This window comes from Gadus morhua, chromosome 21 (assembly GCF_902167405.1).
Source record: "Gadus morhua chromosome 21, gadMor3.0, whole genome shotgun sequence".
Taxonomy (NCBI): Eukaryota; Metazoa; Chordata; class Actinopteri; order Gadiformes; family Gadidae; genus Gadus; species Gadus morhua.
The window spans coordinates 15,541,288-15,563,209 of NC_044068.1; the positions used below are offsets into that span (position 1 = coordinate 15,541,288).

At 41.6% G+C, this 21,922-nt stretch overlaps 3 protein-coding genes across 3 annotated transcripts in view; 1 reads left to right on the forward strand and 2 right to left on the reverse strand.

The window, feature by feature from the left end:
* The first annotated feature begins 880 nt into the window (after positions 1-880).
* bpnt1 (bisphosphate nucleotidase 1) lies at positions 881-4,406 on the forward strand. Its single transcript, XM_030344396.1, has 9 exons — positions 881-1,011; positions 1,307-1,428; positions 1,908-2,012; positions 2,156-2,263; positions 2,512-2,560; positions 2,934-3,025; positions 3,124-3,321; positions 3,486-3,591; positions 3,956-4,406. Exons 2-9 carry the CDS (start codon positions 1,309-1,311, stop codon positions 4,105-4,107), a joined length of 930 nt encoding a protein of 309 aa, XP_030200256.1. The 5' UTR covers positions 881-1,011; positions 1,307-1,308; the 3' UTR covers positions 4,108-4,406.
* LOC115533901 (serine/threonine-protein phosphatase PP1-beta catalytic subunit-like) lies at positions 4,215-9,936 on the reverse strand. The gene is made up of 8 exons (XM_030344393.1): positions 9,641-9,936; positions 8,702-8,833; positions 7,977-8,207; positions 7,663-7,767; positions 7,261-7,332; positions 6,844-6,995; positions 6,300-6,434; positions 4,215-5,932 (listed from the first exon to the last, which is right to left on the reverse strand). The coding sequence occupies exons 1-8, from the start codon at positions 9,690-9,692 to the stop codon at positions 5,828-5,830; spliced, it is 984 nt and encodes a 327-aa protein (XP_030200253.1). The 5' UTR covers positions 9,693-9,936; the 3' UTR covers positions 4,215-5,827.
* Positions 9,937-11,041: 1,105 nt separating this feature from the next.
* Positions 11,042-21,922, reverse strand: part of LOC115533897 (phospholipase B1, membrane-associated) — an 18,072-nt gene continuing 7,191 nt past the window's right edge. Inside the window, exons 17-42 of the mRNA XM_030344383.1 lie at positions 21,915-21,922; positions 21,361-21,404; positions 18,402-18,510; positions 18,085-18,136; positions 17,472-17,552; positions 17,248-17,313; positions 17,055-17,155; positions 16,831-16,912; positions 16,632-16,736; positions 16,421-16,516; positions 16,101-16,172; positions 15,259-15,336; positions 14,982-15,042; positions 14,827-14,885; positions 14,473-14,540; positions 14,331-14,374; positions 14,024-14,123; positions 13,639-13,690; positions 12,851-12,931; positions 12,687-12,752; positions 12,474-12,568; positions 12,219-12,300; positions 12,034-12,138; positions 11,814-11,909; positions 11,614-11,688; positions 11,042-11,507 (exon numbers count right to left, since the gene is read on the reverse strand). The exon at positions 21,915-21,922 is cut by the window's right edge and continues 66 nt beyond it. Of these exons, the coding sequence (XP_030200243.1) occupies positions 11,235-11,507; positions 11,614-11,688; positions 11,814-11,909; positions 12,034-12,138; positions 12,219-12,300; positions 12,474-12,568; positions 12,687-12,752; positions 12,851-12,931; positions 13,639-13,690; positions 14,024-14,123; positions 14,331-14,374; positions 14,473-14,540; positions 14,827-14,885; positions 14,982-15,042; positions 15,259-15,336; positions 16,101-16,172; positions 16,421-16,516; positions 16,632-16,736; positions 16,831-16,912; positions 17,055-17,155; positions 17,248-17,313; positions 17,472-17,552; positions 18,085-18,136; positions 18,402-18,510; positions 21,361-21,404; positions 21,915-21,922 (2,151 nt within the window). The 3' untranslated portion in view covers positions 11,042-11,234. The remainder of the gene's footprint in view (positions 11,508-11,613; positions 11,689-11,813; positions 11,910-12,033; positions 12,139-12,218; positions 12,301-12,473; positions 12,569-12,686; positions 12,753-12,850; positions 12,932-13,638; positions 13,691-14,023; positions 14,124-14,330; positions 14,375-14,472; positions 14,541-14,826; positions 14,886-14,981; positions 15,043-15,258; positions 15,337-16,100; positions 16,173-16,420; positions 16,517-16,631; positions 16,737-16,830; positions 16,913-17,054; positions 17,156-17,247; positions 17,314-17,471; positions 17,553-18,084; positions 18,137-18,401; positions 18,511-21,360; positions 21,405-21,914) is intronic.

Genomic DNA, 21,922 nt, shown 5'->3' on the forward strand with positions numbered 1-21,922 from the left:
AACAGAATGAGAAATGCTACATGTCTAGTATGTGCCGTCACGCTCCCTGCGACTGGCGTGGTCAAGACCCACAATCTCCCCATCGGCATAACTGAAATTCTCCACATCACATGCCCAAACTTTTAATGGTTTGCACGTCTTTTGATACTTTTACCCTCCCCTTTGAAAAAAACTAACATTATGAAACTTCTTCACGAAAATGTTTAGTTTTCTTTGCATGAAAAATCTAGTGGCGAATTCACGCCTCCCCGGTAGAGCCCATGGGACCTATGAGATCGAAAAATATGAATGGTTTTCAATTGAGAGAAAGTAATTATTTTCTGGTCCCAGTTTTTATATGTCCTGGATTACACATATGTTGTTTTTGGATTTAAATGATAATTGTTCATGCATAGAAAAAAAAATCGTGAGGAATTTGATAATGTTAGGTTTTGTGTGAAGCCGCTTAAGTGAACTACAGCCCTTCGCTGCTCTCGACGCGAATGATATACGTCACCACCCGCACTTGGAACTCCGGTACAGACATGCTCTCTCTCCACCGCTTTTTTTCCAAGGGGAGGATCTAAGCATCCGAAAGAGGTGAAAACCATTATAAATCGGGGCATGTGGAGAGTTTCAGTTATGCCGATGGGGAGATTGTCGGTCTTGTCCACGCCGGTCGCATGGAGCGTGACGTCACATACGAGACGTCTAGTCTTCCTCATTGTGTTTTCTCTACCGCCTTTAACTGAACAATTGCACAATAAACGGTCAAACTCTTGGCATGAAAAATTATCATTTAAATCGACATCCAACATATGTGTAATGCGGGGCATATAAAGACAGGGACCAGAGGATAATTACTTTCTCTCCATTGAAACCCATTCATATTTTCCCCATGGGCTCTACCGGAAGAGGCGTGACTTCGCCACTATTGAGGTCTGGCGAAACGGCGAAACAGGTAGCTGCTTCTGCCGTACACATCAGGGACGGCAGATATATCGCAACATCTTTTGGACTTTTGCCCCAGCAGTAAGTCCAGTAATTCGCTCTCATATGTATCTATTTGTCTCTATTATAAGTTCCTTGTTTATACTCAACTGCATCCTGCTACTATAAGCTGTTAAAATATTCCTTAGGCATGAACAGTTATCTTTGGAAAATATGATTTCTGTTCTCCGATATGAGATTGTATTCGAATATCCAAGACGTCCCCCTCCTACGATCTGTCGTCACAACACACTCTTATTCCGTAAGGTTTGAGGAGGTGCCGACCTCGGCAGAACCATGGGGAAATATGACATATAACTATTCTCCATTAATTTAGCGATGAATAGAAACCCTGCGGTTGTGATGCGCCTGGTGGCCTCAGCCTACGCCGTGGCCGAGAGAGCCGGGTCCATCGTTAGGAACGTGCTCCAGAGCGGGGAGCTGGGCATTGTGGAAAAGGTCAGTGTCCATTTGATTGACGTGCGTGTTTACCTCCAACATGAGTAGGCTGTGATTGATAACATTTATGAATCACAATGCAACCATTGTTTTGGAATCATTGAAAAATGGTTTAGGCAAATTACTGAACACGGGATGCAAGAAATAAAAAAAAATGTTTGCAACCAATGGGCAGTTATTTGTATGGAAGCAACGCACCTTAATGTTTTGAATGTTTTTTTAATCTAAATGTAGTCACCATTGAATTCATACAATTCGAATATTATGCTTTGAAATCATAGTCATCAGAATGTATTCGATTTGAAGTCACCTCTTCTAACATGCCATTTCAAGTTGAACCATTTCGTAATCAAATTTCTATCTTGAAGAATAGCAAGCATAGCAACTAAGTATATGGGGACAGGTGATGCAGTAGAATGATGAGTGTTTTCCTAACAGTATAAAAATGTTACTTAAGTAATTCTGCTTGTGATTGACAGACCGGAGCCAATGACCTTCAGACTCTGGCAGACAGACTGGCTCAGCAGAGCATATGTGCCTCTCTGTCCAAACACTTCCCTAAAATTACCATAATTGGAGAGGAGGTGAGCTATTGTCACGTGTGTCCCTCTCTGGTGCTGCTTAGGACTTGTTACTCCACCCTCACTATAATGTCATAACATTGTCATAAAGTAAATTCATGCTCTCTATGGCCACAGGAGTCAATCATAAACATGTCTTTCTGCAGGACCTTCCTGAAGAGGAGCCAAGGGCAGACCTCATGGAGGAGGGCCAGGAGGACGTTATCCTCCAGAAGTGCTGTCCCTCAGAGTATAAAGACCTGAAGGAGGAGGAGGTAAGAGGAGCAGACACGCCTTGTAATGTAAGAATGCGTGGTGATTCAAGTAATGGGCACATAGCCTTGATGAGCCACAACTCAACACGCAATTCTAAAAAAGGTTTCAAAGTCCAATGTGGGAATTAAAAGACATACTATACTCTTTGTAGTCGTTAGGAGGCTGCAGCATCCTTGGTCTGATACTTAAGGCTAGTTAACTGTAACAGTTTGCTTATGCTGCTCCTAAACCATTGTCTTGCTTTCAGCTGGTAGTATGGGTCGATCCACTTGATGGTACCAAGGAGTATACAGAGGGTAAGGTCTTCATGCATTCTCTCTGGTTTATATCTTTATATGATACCCTATGTTTTAAACACACTTGCATCAATGTTGCCCCTGACATGGATGCCATAGATTTGCATGGCGGCATGCTGATACAGTATGTCACTGGATTGCTCTATCATAACACTGCACACACTGGGCTGTGTATTTCGCTTCGGCCCCCTACCACGTCTGACTGCGGAGCCTTACCCTTTTAATGTTTCAGTGTGAGGGAGGTGTTGGATCGATCAGTCCTCTAGAGCGCACGTTGAGCTGGATCCACTGTTTGCATGATCTTATTGGATTAAGAACTAGTCTGCACTGTGGGACCCCAGTTATCTGACCTCCCGGTAATACGCTCCTCCAGGGCTACTGGACAACGTGACGGTACTGATCGGTATCTCGTACGGAGGCAAGGCCATCGCCGGGGTCATCAACCAGCCTTTCTACAACTACCAGGTACCCCCATAATCACGAAGATAATAAGAACTTCTTGCTGTTTGTCAAAGACGTCCCCCCCTACGATCAGGGGTCACAACACGTTCTTCATCGTTCAGGTGGGAGGAGGCGCTGACCTGGGCAGAACCATGTGGGGCGTGCTGGGACTGGGCACGTTTGGAATTGAGGTGAAGGAAGTCCCGGGTGACAGACGCATCGTCACCACCACTCGTTCCCATAGCAACAAGGTAGTGACCGACTGCGTGGATGCCATGGAGCCCCATGAGGTCATCAGAGTGGGCGGAGCTGGAAACAAGGTGAGCCGGACCAATTTGTTATAAGGCTGTGATTGCCAATGCAAATACGTCAACGCCCATATTGACTTAGCATCAGACCTACTGTCGGGCTGTTCCTGTAACATGTGATTAGATTGTGTATATCTAAATAAGAGAATTACATTGCCCTCATCAATACTCTGCAGATAATCCAGCTAATTGAGGGGAAGGCCTCTGCCTATGTCTTTGCGAGTCCAGGATGTAAGAAGTGGGATACTTGTGCCACTGAGGCCATCCTGCATGCTGTGGGAGGTAAAACAGAATTTGTTCTGTTAAATTGCTAAACAGAGCAAAACGTTTAGCCTCTGATACCTGTATCTTCGGTAATCAAGCTTAACTTTGTTATATTAAAAGTGTCAATGTTTTCCTTATAGGGATGTTTTTACTAATGTCAATGCTGTTATTTATATACACATTATAAGATCAAAATAAATCTGTCATAAATAAAGTGTCACATGACACAGGTATCCAGAAGTTAATGGAAGAAATGTTAATATCTGCAGTTTCGTACCCCAGTTTTACTCACCTTAGCTTGTTAAAGAGTTTTATGTAAAAACGGAACATATATGTATATGGTTGACTTTCCTTTCTCATTCACCTTTCTGTGCCCCTGTAGGTAAGCTGACAGACATGCATGGCAATGACTACTGCTATGATGCTAATGTGAAGCACATGAACTCAGCGGGCGTGTTGGCCACGCTCCACAACCACCAGTACTATGTCAACAGAGTGCCCCAGTCGGTGCGCTCAGCCCTGAAGCAGGACTGACACCTGGAGCCTCAGGAGAAAAATCGGTGCAATTTAAATTGACTCCTCTGGCGGTCTCGATGATAGCGAGAAGGTTGGTTCGATGAAGAAGAAATGGGTCTGACAGCTGATTGGTTGATGTCTTTAATATGTGAATGACAATATTGATACGAGGGCATGTATAACCTCATGCAGACATGAAAATATAAAGTGTATCTTTTATAATGCCAAGTCACACTGCTTTTGACACCAGAATCAATAGGTGTTGTCATGAACTGTACAGACGGTTTGCAATGTAATAAACGAGTACTGCATTTTCAGATGTTTTGTACAATGAAATCAGCACTAGTGCATACTGGATGCAACTTTGATCACCTTATGCTTCTTTAATGTTAATTTAACTGAACTTTTAGAATTTAATATCTTGGAATTTTCATTCATTTGATTCCAAGCTGAATTACCATTCAATTGTTCAATCGAATCGAAAATATTACCCACACATAATTTACCAAGTTTGAAACAAACCTGTACAAATCTTAAAATTGTTCACACAACTGTTCCCAACTTGAAGACTAAATAGATTCACAAGGCAAATTCAAGATTAAAATAAATAAGACTCAAAAAAGGTGAAGGTTACCTCTGTGTGATGAAAATTATCTACTAAATAACCACTAGATGGGAGTAAAGTACTGTGATGCAAACAACAAATTGCGTTCACTTTACTTTCTGCGTGCTTGCGTATATTGTCCTGCGGTGACCAGTGGCATTGAAGGGCAATGGAAGAAGACTGTCCAACGCCTAATACTGTACATAACTGTATGCGGTTCTTCAAATGTGATAATGGTGAGCTGAGATCACCTTTCAAAAATGGTAGCAATAAATATATGTGCAAGTACAAAAACTGAGCTGGTGTATCAAGAACGTAAGGACTTCCAAGTACTGCACAAGTACCATGCTGTATAGATTAATCGCAATGAACTGATGGCGCCCCATTACTGCTCTATAAGTGACAGACATTTTCCAATATGAATTTGATCAAATTGGTTTCCTCCCTTTGCATCAATGCTTCAAATTGCTTTGTTTCTACTGTTTTTGTAATCAGAAATGTATTCCAACTTGAGGAACAAAGAAATTGGAGTTAATTCTTAAAACCAGTTGATTAATGCTCATCTATTACATTAAGCAGATGGCCTAACCAACATAATTTATGGTTACATTTATTATCAATCAACAGGTGTAATTTACTGTACACCATATGTATGGACAATGTTGGCAACCCCATTAAAGTACATGGATCAGAATAAGAGGAGAGACACATTCGGGAGAGACCCATTGGTCTGGAGGAACACAAGTTTGAATTCACTGGCGCACAACCGCCACACCTTCTCAATCACAAGCGCACACTCAGCAACCACACAACCGTCCTCAAAGTCACAATGCCATGAACACATGAGGCCCGGGGCCATCTGTTCCACATGTTTGGCCGTTCCACACGGGGTGAATCTCATATTGCTCAAAGGACTAATGGTTTAAGGGCTAAGCAACACGTTTTATTGCATAAAAAATACTTTACACGAGTAAATTAACGGAAAACACCCAACAAACAAGCAAATCATTTCCACACGGTATGATCAGTTTACACCTGAACAATGCTGGCTGAGAGCAGAGGCGGAGGTGTCTGGAACAGGGTCGGGGATGGGGGGCCTGGACGCGGCATGGGGGACGGGTTGGGGCCAGCTGCTCACCTTTTCTTGGGGGCTTGAGCGGTTCGAGGGGGGGTGACGGGACGCCCCGAGGTCACCCCGCCATACTGGTACTTGGCTTTCTTCTCCGAGGGCTTCAGGATCTGAAATGCATGTTTTCAAGTGAATTAAGGTCAATATCGGTTCCTACGGACACTCATTTAGAGTCAATATTTACAATATATTTGACAGTTCTATTTGACATCAGCCTCCTTGGCACTCCTTGGCTATGTGTCTCTAAACGCTGAGTTGGTCCCATTTTGCTTTTCTCAGAGGGCTTAAAACTGCACAGTATAACTTTTCAACGCTCACTCCATTAAAAATGACTAAACTAGAACTTTTCTCCAGACCAAATGGTTCCCCCCCAGGAGCCCATCCACCCAGGGAGCTCTGCTTATGGGAGACCATAGTGCGAGGTGAAGGTAAGACGGTAGGGCCTGTTGAGGCCTTCCTTTGGAGCCGGATTCTTACCTGGAACGAGCACATTAGAGACTCGTCCACGCTCATCATGCCCCCGGCGTTGTCAAACTCCCCGCAGTAGTTGGGAGCAGAGAACAGCGTCACCAGCTGCCGCTTGGCAAAGAACTCGTAGCCATCTTCTACGACCTAAGGGCCCGAAACACAGGGGGTCAACCATAAGAACCACAGGGCCCTAGGGATAGATCTGAAGAGATGCAATACACACACACACAAACACTTCACAGTGACAATTTGAGTATATTGTCTTATTCATTTACGTTTCATGTGGTCAAATCATTGTGGTCTGTCCAATATTACTATCCTGATATTATAATATAATGATACTATCTATGGTAATCACAGTTACTATCCTTTATATCAGTGTGTTTACCATGGATCACATTGATTCAGGGAGTTTTCTATTCAAGTCAATGAGACTAAACTGTTCAATTCTTTAGCACAATGTATCCTTTGTACACACCCCCCCCCCTGCTCTTAATCATATTCTCAATCAACACATGCAAGCTCTAATGGCAGCACAGCCCCTCAGTTTCACCTGGTGGGCTCGACAGATGAGGTCCAGGTCGTGGCGGTTGAGGAACTTGCTGACCACGTCGGCGCCGAAGGTGAAGGAGACGCCGCGGTCGTTCTCCCCCCAGCCCTGCACGTCCTTGTCCGGGTCCGACCACAGCAGGTCACACAGCAGGCCTTCAGGGGAGGATAAGGGGACTATGAACCAAGTCTCGTACCAACAACAACCACACATGCAGTTCCAATCCTAGATATGGTAACACTTAATTTATGGAATTGTATTAAGTCTTTCTTCACATTCAAATTTGCCACGTCATTTACTTAACTGAAATTGTTATTGGCTGCCCTTCTACAAAAGTAGAAGGAGCTCAGGACAAAATTTCCTGAGGTCAGAAGAATGTACCCTAGAGTCCCTCAGAGTTTTCCAAAATGAATAACAGACCTGTATCAGGGACATCCGTGGGTCTCATGATGCGTCTAATTTGCTCCATGGACTGCAGATCAGGCGACAGCCCTGGTGGTTTGGGAGAACAGTGTCAGTCATGTCAATCATTACCCACGGCAGAGGTGCAAAACTGAAGTGACAATGTGTAGGATTAATTTATATAGTTATTCATTTTTCAAGGTTAAATGACCCTGATATTTCGTAGTACATGCTGATGGCTACAAACAGCAACAATGCATTTCACACTATACATAATACACATCTAATTATTTTTTTTAGCAAAACCTTATGTTTACTTCACTTTCAGTTCACACAAATATAACTAACCATGACAAACACTGCAAAACTTGGAATGTATTTGAATGAATGAATTCAAAGTATACAACAGTATTCCCTTACCTCCATGACAACAGAAGATCTTTTCATCTATAATGGCTGCAATGGGCAAGCAGTTGAAACAGTCTGTAAAGGTCTTCCAGAGCTTAATGTTGAACCGGCGCTTGCCTGAAAATGAAAAACACGGGCAGAATTTGAATAGATGCTGTGCCTGTAGAAGAGATGATGCAACTGACAAAATAAGCTTGCAAGAATTTGAATTGGGAAATAATATCAGCCTACAGATGGAAAATTTTTTGTAGATTTTTCAGAACCAAGTCTACTCCTAATGTGGACTTGAACGACTGTTACATTAAGCCCCCCAGCCCGAATCTCACACTCATCGTAGAAGCCGTAGATGCGGTTGATTGAGGCACATTCGTGGTTGCCGCGCAGCAGGAAGAAGTTCTCGGGGTACTTGACCTTGTAGGCCAGCAGCAGGCAGATGGTCTCCAGGGACTGCTTCCCCCGGTCCACATAGTCCCCCAGGAACAGGTAGTTAGCCTCGGGCGGGAAGCCCCCGTACTCAAACAGCCGCAGCAGGTCTGTGTACTGGCCATGGATGTCGCCTGGTACAAAAAGCGGCAGAACACCCCTGCTTTAATATTCCACTCACATTTTTTTGTATTTTAATCGTGATTTAGGAGCAGATGAAATGAGAGAGGAGAGGAAAATGAAAGATCATCCCTGACTTCTGCACAGAAACAATTTCCAAAACGCAAGATTATTAGGATAATTTACTGACATGATAGATTTTATGGACTACTTTTAACTGGCAAGGGAAGGAGTTTGAAATAGTTAAAGATATGCGTTTCGGCTTTAAGGAAAGAAATGCATTGGTTTAACCTTTTGTGGATCTGTTTAAGCATCCAAAAATGCAAATGGTTTTCACAGGCATCCATTCACATTTAGCTTGGGAATGTACACACAGACACACACACACACACACACACACACACACACACACACACACACACACACACACACACACAAATAATGGAACTTTTGCATTGGTGTTGAATGCATGATGAGTGTTTACAGTTGGTTATAGTAGACTACCTACCACAGATTTTGAGTGGCGCCTCCAGCTCTAACAGTATAGGCTGGCTTAGGAAGATCTCCCTCGACTTGATGCAGAGCCCACGCACCTCTGCCTCCGTCATCTGCACTATCTTCCCAGGACGACATCCTCGCACTACAAGACCAAAGGGCTATGCAGTCAATGTTCAAGCACACAGCAATGCCAGGGAGTAATTATGGATGACCACTACTGTTATAATAACAATAATAATAGGTATCCACAGTATCACTGTGCATGCCTAATAATTCAAGGTCTGTCTGCACCATATTGCCTGTAGTTTTAAGAAAACCAAAACAGAATGATAACGGTTTATCCTTCCAACCTCCACTAAGCCTTGCATTGAATTGACCTAGTGAGAAGGCAGCAATTTTCCGCTAGTAAAATTAACCCAGCTTGAAATAAGTAAAGACGAGTCATGCTCGTGGTTCATGATCATGTTTATGAAGTTGGTTTATTAATAGAAGTACTCTGTATCCCAGCAAAATAACTATTAAGTGTCTGTCCAGAGCAGCCCTCGATGTTGTCCTTCTGAAAGGGGGTGTGTCCCGTGGGCAGTTGCTAGCAGTCCTGCTAACAACAAGGCCTGACAACGTAAATAAAGCCAACCATACACAAAGCTCACTTGCCTGGCTATCATCTGAAAACAACATTCAGCGTTGTATTATACATTGATAACTACATTTAGAGTTATCCGGACTTGATCTTTTCCCCAATTCTGTAATTTAAACGAGATTTGTGTGGGGGAAACTAGCTTCACGTTAGCAGATGCAGCTGTTAGCAGCATGCTAACGGTTGTCAACGGAATAACACATTGTTAAGGGGTTTTAAAATACAATTTTCCTGCCCATGAAAACAATAACAAGAATATCAAATCGCTCTTTAAATGTAAGCTAAATCAACGGGTCTGTAAGGCTACACTACCTTCCAGCAATCGAGAGATGATGCTGTCAACGTTCAGCTCAGTCTCCGCCATGTTTCTGCTACCTGCTGCCCACTGTGTGTTCAGCCGGTGGCCACGACCTTCTAGGAAACACTGTTTTACACCTACCAATAGTCACATTGCGAAAAATAACCTTTTAAAATCAATCATCCTTCAACCTTTATATTATTTACAAAAATACAAAGAAAAGTTAATCATACAGCAATATACAACTTTTAGTCACCCTTAAGGCATTGCTTTAAATTGGGATTGCTCTCAATAGGTCTAGGCCTAGCCTAATCAATGAATACATTATACCAATAATAAATCATATACAACTCAATATCCTTCATAAAACCTTTATTGTATTGAATGACCTAAGTTGCATAATTAATTATAATGTCAAATTAACACATCTTGGGGGAAAAAAACATTCCCCATTCATCAATCATTTAGATACTTGCCATGCAAAACAACACTAAATGAGTCTACACACTTTCAATTGTATCTATTTATTCTAAGGCTGTCAAAGAAAAAACTATGGGGAAAAATATAAATGACCAAGAGAGAGAGAGAGAGAGAGAGAGAGAGAGAGAGAGAGAGAGAGAGAGAGAGAGAGAGAGAGAGAGAGAGAGAGAGAGAGAGAGAGAGAGAGAGAGAGAGAGAGAGCCTGGGTCTAGAAGCGCATTTGTGCTGGTACTTTGGTTGGACCGGTGCTGCTAGTGGATACAGATAAGGAGATGGTTGGTCTTAGTGCATGTGAAGGGTTGAGTTAACACTTGTGTGTAACACATATGATAATGGCTTTTATGATGTTATGATGCTGCCTCTGTCAAGACTGTGTGGCTATCAGATTATGGCCATACAGGGCTCAAGACTAACATTTTCAACTGATGGCAACGGGGCTAGCAACCTGTTCATTTGGTGGCACTCTAACAAATGTGGCATGTCCTTTGTCACGGACAAGTGTTCAATCATTTGAACTGATTCACACACTTTTAATAAGTTGTAAAATGTAAAATCTTCAAGCTCCTCCCCCTCCTGTGTCAGAAAGCTGTACCTACTGATAATAACCAATATTGCTGTTCTTTGCATGCTCTTGAATAGCACTAGTTCTGCTGTGCAATTTCATTGGAACTTTTCACAAAGTACAAACCATCTCTTTAGATGTATGATCAAAGAATTGTGTCTTCGGGGGATGTTATGCAACTAGGTGTGAGTGTGATTATCCATTACAATTCGTTACTTGCTGGATAGATAGGTCTACCAGCCTACCCAGTGGAATGGAACAAATGTTGCTAATATATATCATACATCTAATATACATACAATATATATATTTTACATATTTTCTTCCTCTTCAAAGAAAATATGGTTCATACAATACACAAATCACACAAATGTAGCAGTAAAGGTTTTTTATTAAAAATATGAATAATTATGGCAACAAAAATGTTTATTCTCTGCAGTATTTACAGTATAATTACCATACAATTTATATACTTTGCGCCATGCGACACAATACTCCATACGCACTGCAATACTTATTGTGTATCCAAATCTGCGTACATCTATCTGTCCTTCTGTAGCATGTCATTAAAGACCAGTTCTTTCCATTTCTACATTATTGTTATTCTTTTTCGAACTCTGTTGGAAGGAGAAAAATAGTCGGCTGATAACGACACCAATCAGCAAGCTTGCAAATGCCACGACCACTGGCACCCACACTGGGAGGGGGGGGGCACACTGGGTCAAAGGGTCCGCGGGATCAGGAGTGATGGTTGTTTGGGTATTGACTGGAACACCGGTTGTAGGGGGCAACGGTGAACTCGGAAGGCTGTTCAACTTAGTAAACAGAAAGGGATGATCCTGAAGTACAGAAAAAAAACACAAAAAAATAACAATCAACACTTTTTATGGGCATGGAAATGAAAACTTGGATTAGCTATCCATCCTAGGGGGAGTCCATGCTTACCTTGGAAGGGCAGTGCACTTTGGTGGGGTCATATGTGAAGTTGTTGTATTCCTGCTTTTGGCCCACAGGCTCCAACTGTTAACACAGAGCAGTTCACATGCTCACCACACAAATCATCGGCTTCAAGAAAGCATGAAAACGCATTGAGGTGCCTTGTTTTCTATGGCGTCTCAAACATATCTGCCACAAACATCCCTCACCATGTTATTCCACAGGGCAATGGCCATCTCTGCGTGCGCTCTCTCACTGATGTGAAAGCAGTCCACTGAAAAGAAACTCAGGTCGGCCTGGCCGACCTGGGAACAAAAAAGGATTTGAATCTCATTCAGCAAACCTTTCAACTGTTGTGTCTGTACATACACATACCTAAACACATATGTCTGACTCATTGTAATTAATTGCGTTGGTTTTATGCCTTACCCCGATATAAGGGATAAATGAGTTGCGCAAATAGGGTTGAAGGACAACGGTGAAGTCTTCCCGTCTGTCGTATAGATCTCCCGAGATAAGTTTGCGAGATTCAGCCTGGGAAGATTCAGGACAAGGGGTCATTAGAGAATAGTCAAAAAGAGAGATTTGGGGCTCAATCCTCAAACCGTTGGTACCTGATACTCCTTGTTGACTCGTTTGATCGTCTGCAGCTCTGGAGAGTTGTCCTCGGTGATCATTAGGCAGGGACAGTTGGAGCTGCATGAGAACAGAGATCCCTTACATTAACAGAAAGGGTGTGGCATAATTTTGTCCCATTCCAATCTCCCATATTAATGAATAGTAACACTACAAATGATGTTGACACGCACATACAATACTAACTAAGGTATAATTTTAAGCACAATCCAATCAAAGGCCAGACTGCAGACCTTTGCAATAGTGAACAGACAAGGTCATTCTTCTTCACTTTTCTCAGTGGATCAATCTGCACAATCTCAACCACATTCACCATTACCCTTGGCATCTACAAACAAAGGGAAGAGAAACTTAGAAACTGTATAAATCTTGAGCACACTATATGCAAAAGTGGTAGCCTGCATGTCCACACATGTGTGCATCAACAGTCTACCATTTAACATTACCTGATTGTAAAGCATGTCCAGGCTGATCTTGAGGTTGTGACTGTAGTTCTTTGCTGACAGGTTATACTGTGAAAGGCAGGCACATGATAACAACAATCAATTCAGAGTCCATATCACACTGATTCACAGATCTTCACACATACATTATGAGGGGAAAAACTTACTTGGTCCATGCAGTAGTTGCAAAGATCATTCGTGCCAACGAATATTGTCACAAGCTTCCAGTCGTTGTCAAAATCCACCTTCTGCGTGAGGAAGTAAAAGGGTGAGCCAGAAGCATGAGGGCTTAATTACTGCACAATAGACCATCGGCAAGGCCTGATCTGATAAAGTAACTGCAATTGGGAATGAATCATTGGGAAACACGTGTATATATTCTATTTCCAAAAATTCCAGATGTTAGCATCACTAATCATGATGTTGATTTTTTTTCTGAAATCCAATGTGAGAGTCAATGGAAGACATTCAGGGGGGAGCGTACCTATGTTCCCCGGGTCCTATGTACCCCGGGTCCTATGTACCCCACTTTGTATGTGACCAGAGAACAAAGGATCCGGCAAGCGAATCATTTTTTCGTAGGATGGTAGGGGCAAGTCCCGCCTTTTTCGCCTCTGATTCGCCTGTGATTGGTTAGAATGGCTCTCCTCCTATTGGTTATGATTAGGGTTAGGTTTAGGTTTAACCCCCGCCCTAACCATAACCCTAATCATAAACCTGACCCTAACCCTTTGCAACCGGGGAACATAGGACCTGGGGAACATAGGGATGACCCCATTCAGGGTACTCAAATCCAAATGATATCTCTCTGTTGGCTCTGTTCGACAACATTACAATTGACTTGAAGCCGTCAACTACTTAGTCCCTCATAGACCCTTAAAAAATATCCACCCTTATACTACAGTCATCCCCAGTAACCCAAGGGATTACTAGTCTGAGCATCAGGTACTCTCACCTGATCTTCCTTCATAGCCTTAAATAGAGCCTGGATCTGAGATGGGAGGTCACTGAAAATACCACAAAGCAACAATTGGGGTATTACAGTGCAGCAGCAATTCATGTTTAGAAATGAAAATGATGGACAACAAAAATACCTAATTTACTTGTCACTATGTTAAGGGATTAAGGGATCTCAAGGTGTTCATGATGGTGTTCATGATGTTCATTCCATCACATCCTACACAATCCCACGTAACTCAAGTCTATTGATTTCCTTCTACTCCGTTAACGGATTTAATGTGTAGAGTCTCTTCCCTTCCTGGCTAATCAGCCAAGAAGTTTAATAATCGTACACTCATGTGACAGAATTACATAAATACATTGCTGTGAACATTGCACACCTTGTCTTGGCACCGGCCACAGCCATGTTGAAGCCCCTCTGTTTCGCAAACCGACCTTTGGAGAAACCCTGTAGAGCTGGGTTGAACTTCTTAAGGATGTCTGGAGAGATATAAGTGGTGAATGATTACTATGGCATTAGGTCATCCAAAGAATAAACCAACACCTTGGTGACAACAATTAAAAGATTTGGCCTGGACACGAGGAGTTTAAATCCACCAATGTTGAGACATCATCACTTCCATCCGTGTAAGGTGGGATATTAATTCTGTGTGGTGATTGTTCTGCACAGTGGGTCCCTCAACTCACTTGGTAGTGTTGTGACAGTCTCTAGCGTGGCATCACCTCCAATACTGCAAGCAATACAACGGATATCAATGGAGTTTTTAAAAATCATAGTTACGTTTGTGACGGGTAATATGACTTTGCTACCACTGTATGCTGACGTTACCTCCAGGAGACTCCCCTGAACTCTGTCTTTAGCTGCAACACGCTATTTGCCTTAGCTCCCGTGCCGGACTGAGAAGGGAACACACAGCCATCCCTTAATATCAATGACACATACAGCAGTAAAGTACACATTGCAGAGAGCCAAAGCAGATAATGAGCAACTGTAAGATCAAAGCGTCGTGAGGAGAAAAGATTGAACGTGGCAGAGTTATCATTGGCAGGATAAAACAAAAGATTACAGGGCTGATGATGGAGCTCAGAGTTCAAAGATTTCATCAGCAGTCAAAGCTGCTTCTAGATGGTAAACGGTGCCTTTTTCCTTTGCATGTAACATCTGCGTAGTAGGGGCCCTTACCGTGGTGGAGTCCCCCAGGGCCGCCACCACCTTGATGTCCCCCGGCCGCAGCTTGTGAACTATCGTGGAGGCGAAAAGAAAAAACACATTTACATCAGTGATACGATTATCTCTGTTCTGAGCGCTGATAAAGGGATATGTTTTCTCAGACTTACCTGAGGTGGGTACAGAGGCGGATGGGCTAACGTCCACACAGGAGAAGTTACTTCCCCAGTTCTGATCATAGAGAAACAGCATCAGGCATTGAGAAAAGAAGACTAGCCCAGCATATAAGACTAAGATTATAATAATGTAATCATATTAGGTTCTCATTCATCAATCCATTTATCAGTGATCCAATCCTAGACATGCGTATTAAACATGTCTAGGACTTTATTGGATCAATAAAGAGAGAGTGAGTCTATTCTTCATGGACCTTTCCAGATGTGTTACCGTGATTGGTGCTGGTGTTGGAGCCGGCCCCTTGTAAGTGTAGTTGCTGTTCTGGTAAGTTCTAAAATATGGTGAACCCTGAGGACAAAGATCATCCAATGAGATGACATCCCTACACACTTACTATGTAAAGCGCTTTGAGTGCCTTAAAAAGCGCAATATGGATGAAATGTTTTTTTTGCACTTTATTCTGTTTAGGGCATTTCCTCCCAGTGCAAATATGATTAAATGAGTTACTGAAAGCAGTGTTCTGAAATGGGATCAATTGTGAAGACAATATTTAAAATATTGTTGCAAGTGGCCTGTATGCATCGCCTTCACGTGGTTTTGCAAAGCTGTACATGTCTTAAAGATATTGATGGGGATGGTTCAAGCATTCTCATCTATTCTTGTTTTTTACATTTCTCACAGTGCAAATAGGTTTTTGAATGAGTTTCTGAAAGTGGTGTTTTAAGATGGGACATATGTAATTATAATTTGTAAGCCCATGTGGCAAATATAACAACAAAAAAAACATTTAAAGTGTTGATGCATGATTGTGGACTATATGGAAATAATACAATTCCAGGTCTTCTGGAAATGTTTTTGGTCGCTGTGTCATAATTCAGCTTAATATTTTATATATTGTTGCTTAAGGCACACTCATTAACGAGAAAATGTCAAACTGGCACTGCATGATGAAAAGGTTGCTGACCCCTGGTCTAAATGGACTATATCATTCCATGAATTAGGTTACTGACAAACACAAATGTTACTTTCATTATACAGTAATATCCACAGGGGTAAGTAAAACACTGTTCCAGTTATTGGTTCAAAATAATGTTGAATGGCAGGGTTCAAACCTTTGATGGACATCTCAGCTTAAGATAAGGTGAAAAATCTTGTACTGAAGTCTTTGATCCCAGAGGCTCCAGCTTTTGAACAAAATAAGTGAGTTTAGTATCAAAATATCATCAAAGATCCTTCTACTGCTAAACTGCTAAAACCTGCTCACAAACAACTGTTCCATTCTGCACTTGCATAATACCAATAATCTAATATCTCAGAGGCTTCTGGAATAATAATTTGAACTGGACCCACTTACTAAAATGTAGGCAGTGTTTTAAAAATTGCCTTAAATAGCATCTACACACTAAACTAATTCATTGTAGCAGAGTTTTACCATGTTATTCCACAGGGAGCGAGCCATCGAAGTCTGCGCCTTCTGGCTGAGGTGGAAGCAGTCTGCGCTGAAGTAAGACCGGTCAGGACTCCCGTCCTTTGGAAGAGATAGACATGATGAATACAAAAACGATGTGTTTTTTAGCAGGGACTCGCTTCTCCTCGCACTATAAGGCCTGCCCAGGTACATAGGAAGGAGACATGGATCTCACCGGTTGTAGTGGGAGATCAATATCCCGAATGAAAGGCTGGATGATCACGGTGAAGTTGGAATGGGTGTCATAGCGACCGGACTCCACAAGATCAGTGAGCGAACTCTGAAAAATAAAATGGTGGGAGTGGGATGAGTTACCCCTAATGGCAACTGAACTGTGTTTACTAACTTGAAGCAGTGGTTGTGGTTTGCGCTACCTGATAGCCTCTGATTAATTCCTCCAACACTTCGCGGCTTTGAGAGCCTGTCTTTGGCGAGATGACACATGGACACAATATCCTGCCAAGAGGAGAGGTCACAAGCGTGCATTTCTTTAGGACATCAGATTGTCTTATCAGACAGTTCAATGTGGAAAGAGATCAACGCAGGGTCAAGAGACTGGTTACGTTGTTGATAACCCCAATATAAATGTATTGCTTACTTGACCAGCCATGTGGGGCATCTGGAGTTGGGTTCTGAGTGCATGGTTCTCAGCGGAAGGAGGGTGAGGACCTCCACCAGGTTGACCAGAGCCCGTGGAACCTGACCCGAACATACCAGGCCTTTAGTCTTTGACTGGGGATGCGCTGGCTCATAGTTTAGACAGATGGAAGGGGATCTCTGTTGGTTCTTACCTCTTTATGAAGGTAGTCCAGGCTCTCGCTAACATGCCGCAGATAATTATCCACCGAAAAGAAGAGCTGGGAGAACGATAAAGATGGTAGGCTTTAAAGTATTTAAGGGTTTTTCATGTTGACTAAATGTTTTGGCACAAGGAGACAATCGCAAGGCTCAAAACGGAATGCATTTGTTTCAGAATTATAATTTATATCTAAGTAAAGAAAACATGAGCACTCACCGAATTTTTGCAGCTGTCACAGGCATCATTTCCCCCAATAAACATGGTAATCACCTTCCAGTCAGATTCAAAGTTGATGCTCTGAAGAGGTCAGGTTGAATAATTGTTTTTTGATGCAATATAGAAAAATTATAACTCAATATTTCTACTTTATTCAAACCACTGCTTCTCTCATTTTTACTCATTGTTATTTAGTATATATTATATTATAGTCTATTATATATTTTCATTGACACTGTGTCGTGATTTGTCGAAACACCTGGATTTCTGGATCTGGTAAATCAAGTATATATACGTCTAGGATGGAGCAATAAAAAAAGTTGAATCATGCGATCAAAATCATGTCTTGAGAGGCTAGATGAGTCTCATCTAACGTGGGTCTGGGAAACACTTTGATAAAAGGCTCTATAGGTAAATAAACCTGACATTACTTATTAAGTCAGTACTTTAACTAAGGATGTGGGTATGGCATGCAATCAGAATGCTATTGTTGCTTGATATACTTATAATTGTGCATGCACAATGCAAAAAGATTATTTGCCCTATGTTAATAAAGTGAATAATCGTATGCATTATGCATGCATGTGAAAATGCATTTGTATGTTATACTTACAGGATCGCTCTTCATTCTGTTCACCAGGGCTTGCACCTGTTTTGGAAGGTCCCTTTAACATACAGACAGACAGGCAGGCAGACAGACAGACAGACAGACAGACAGACAGACAGACAGACAGACAGACAGACAGACAGACAGACAGACAGAAAGGCAGACAGACAGACAGACAGACAGACAGACAGACAGACAGACAGACAGACAGACAGACAGACAGACAGACAGACAGACAGACAGACAGACAGACAGTTTATACTTGCACTTCAAATTAAAAGCTGCTAAAAAATCTCTGCCCATGGTTTCACAAATACACTTACTTGCTTTTTGCCCCGGCCACAGCCTGATTGAGGAAAGCGTTTGGCGTGTCCTGCTTGCCCATTCCAACAGAGTATCCAATTAATTCAGCGTTGAAATTCCTCAAGATATCTATATATGTCAAATAAATAATGTGTTAGATTTACAATTTAACAACAGAATGATTGCATTAAAAAAATCCAATATTACTAGAGGGAATTTGAAGCTGACGTCACACCGTGTCGAGCGCTATGGTGAACACGTCATGTTCAGAGGTTGCTGCCTATTTTCTTCTGTTGTTTTTTTAATTTAATTTAATCTTTATTTAACCAGGAGAAAAACCTATTGAGATTACAAATCTATTTTTCAAATGTTACCTGGCCAAGACAGGCAGCAGCAGAATGAACCACAGTTACAGACAAACAGTTTCAGAAAAACACACGGGGACAAAAATTTAAATAGTACTAAAATAAAGCAAATCAATTCACACTGCATCAATCTTAAAAGACCCATTTCTGTAACCGGGAATCAAAAACCTATTTAAAATGCTGACATCTTAGAAAGTCTAGTTCAATTTCCTTCATTTTTTTAACTTAAAAGCATTTGACGAAATTATTCAACAAGTGTCCTTCTGCAGCGTATTCCACATAGTGGGGGCAGAGTATGCAAAAGCCTTTTTACCCTGTTCTGTCCACACATTGGGGACAGAAAGCAACACCAAGTCCTGTGAACGTAAAAGGTGTGGACCAGCACTTTTCCGCATGATAAGGGAGCATAAATAGCTAGGTAGCACACCAAGTATTGCCTTATAAATAAATATGCAGTAGTGACTGAGCCTACGAGTGGACAAAGCAGGTCATCCTACCTGAGAGTAAAACTGGCAGTGGTTAGTCCGAGCCTTACAGTTTGTAATGAATCTCAGGGATGAATGGTACGCAGAGTCAATCATATTAAAACACTGAACAGAGGTATGCATACACAACAAATCACCATAGCCCAAGACAGATAAAAAAGTAGCAGCCACAAGTCGCTTTTTTACAACACATCTTATTTCGAAAATAAAAACCCAACTTTAGCCTCAGCTTTTTAACCAAATAGAGCACATGAGGCTTAAAGGTGAGGGAGTCATCAATTAGAAAACCCAGGTATCTAAGACGTAACCACCTGTATTACACTACCCTCCAGAGTGAACACAGAGGGGACATTTTGGGGTCTAGGTCTAGAACTGGTGAAAAACTTGAGTTTGGTCTTATCTGCATTAAGAACAAGTTTCAGCTGATGAAGGGTATTTTGGACGACAATAAAAGCATTCTGCAAGTTTAAGAGTTGATGCAAAGCAATAAATAACCGTGTCATCAGCATAAAAATGGACAAGATCAGGTCCTGGAGGTTTTCCAGGATTTAAAGCTTTAAGGGCTTTATGAACTTCCTGTTTAGTGATTGGCGTAAAATTTAAAAGGCCTGCAGAAACTGGAACATCAGTACAGGGCTTCACAGTTGCAAAGCAAGTGGTATCAAACAGAGAGCCAGACTAAATAAAATGCTCATTAAAAAATGTCAATACCTTCATTTTGTCACTAACAACAACAGAATCTTTCATAATGAAAGCTGGTAAAATAATTAGAATCATTGCTCATAGAAAGGGATTTTATGGCTTTCCAAAATTTCCTTGGGTCATTTAGGTTTTCGGTAGTGACAGACAGATAGTAATCTGATTTTGCTTGCTTAATAAAAGAGGAGCATCTATTTCTAAGTTTTCTAAAATCAAGCCAGTCGGAGGAAACTCCAGTTTTCCTTGCCTTAGCCCAAGCCGAGTTACATTGCTGAATAATGTCTGCTAACTCAGGGGAAAATCAGGGATTATCACGACCCTTTACTCTAAATCTCTTGAATGGGGCATGTCTATTTATGATTTGGGTAAAACCATCATTAAAAAATGTCCAGGCTGACTCTACATTAGGGATTAGGTCAATTCTACACAATTAAATTTAAACAAATCATGAAAAAAACCTTGCTCACTAAATTGTTTGAGATTCCTCTTACAAATGACACGCGCCTTCGATTTAGGGATCTTAGTGTTCCTGACAGCAGCAACAACACAATGGTCACTTAAGTCATTGCAATAAACACCAACAGCAGAGAATATATGGGGAACATTAGTCAGAATCAAGTCAATTAAAGTTGACTTTTCAGGGCATTTGACATTTGGACGAGTTGGGGAATTAATTAATTGAGTAAGATTTACAGAATCACAAAATATTTTAAAATCATCTGATGCTGTCTTAAGTCAGCTAAAATAAGAACACCAGCTTAAATAATTTCAGTGTAGTCCAATCTGGATAGAAGATGCACAAGAGACGGCAACGCAACATTTAAGGCAGACAGAGGCCTATAACATCCGACAACAGATATACAGAGGCCCTTAACCAATTCCACAATCAGCTCCAGAAATCCCAGTTGCTTGCTAATTGATTCAGATACAATTGCTTTAAATTTTGACTTTACATAAATAGCAACACCTCCACCTTTCTTTGGTCTGTCAGCAGGATACACGTTGTAGCCATCAATAAAAATATCATTATCAGCAATTGATTTTGTCAGCCAAGTTTCAGATGTTACAACAATGTCGGCATCTGTTGATTTAACTCATATTCTGAGCATATTCATTGTGGGTAACAAACTGCGCACATTTATATGTATGACACTAAGACCCAACAGGGATTTAAAATCAGATGGCGTCTGAATGAGCTGCGACTCAGGGCCAGAGTTAGGTTGCCATTATGTCTTCCGGTGTGATGCACCTTCACATTCCTTATATCGACAGATATTTCAATAACATCTCTCAGGGCTCTGAGCTGTAAGCCATGCTGGGCAACATGGTTGTCTTCCTTTGGCATTATGTTTCTGATTAAAGTGATGGTTCTTGTGTGAATCTCCCTTTGGTTTTCTTACAAACCAGAGCCAGGTGGTCACAATACTCACTTGGCAAAGTGGTGACAGTGGTCAGATTTTCGTCTCCGCCAATGCTGTGCAGAAACAAACGACACAGATATTGAGTATTTCTTAGTCCAAGGGATCATCCAAGTATGTGGTCTACCATTATATACTCCATTGATGTTTTTTACTTAATACTTTTACGAACACAATCAATTCCAATGAATCAGACTGCTATGTGAGTTCAGCTCCTGCCATCAGGACTCAGGATCTGCTGCCCAAGGCGTGGCGCTAGCAGACAAAGGTCTTCCTTTATCTCTTCAGCCATTGGCTTCTTAAACTATCTATTTAATCAGGAGTTGTCTCCCAGAGAGTGCTCTGATCTGGCCTGATATCCTTGATTGTATGTGGTCTATCTCTAATGGTCACAATGTCGTTGATATCTTTTTATTGTGTTGTTTTGTATGGTATCGCATTACTATGACTACTACTGTAGAACAAATTGATCCTTGGGGACATTGAAGATTAACGCTACTCTATGATGAACTCTACTGCATTATCATGTGAGACATGTCCGTCAAATGTTCTGATCCATGACAAACCTCCAAGA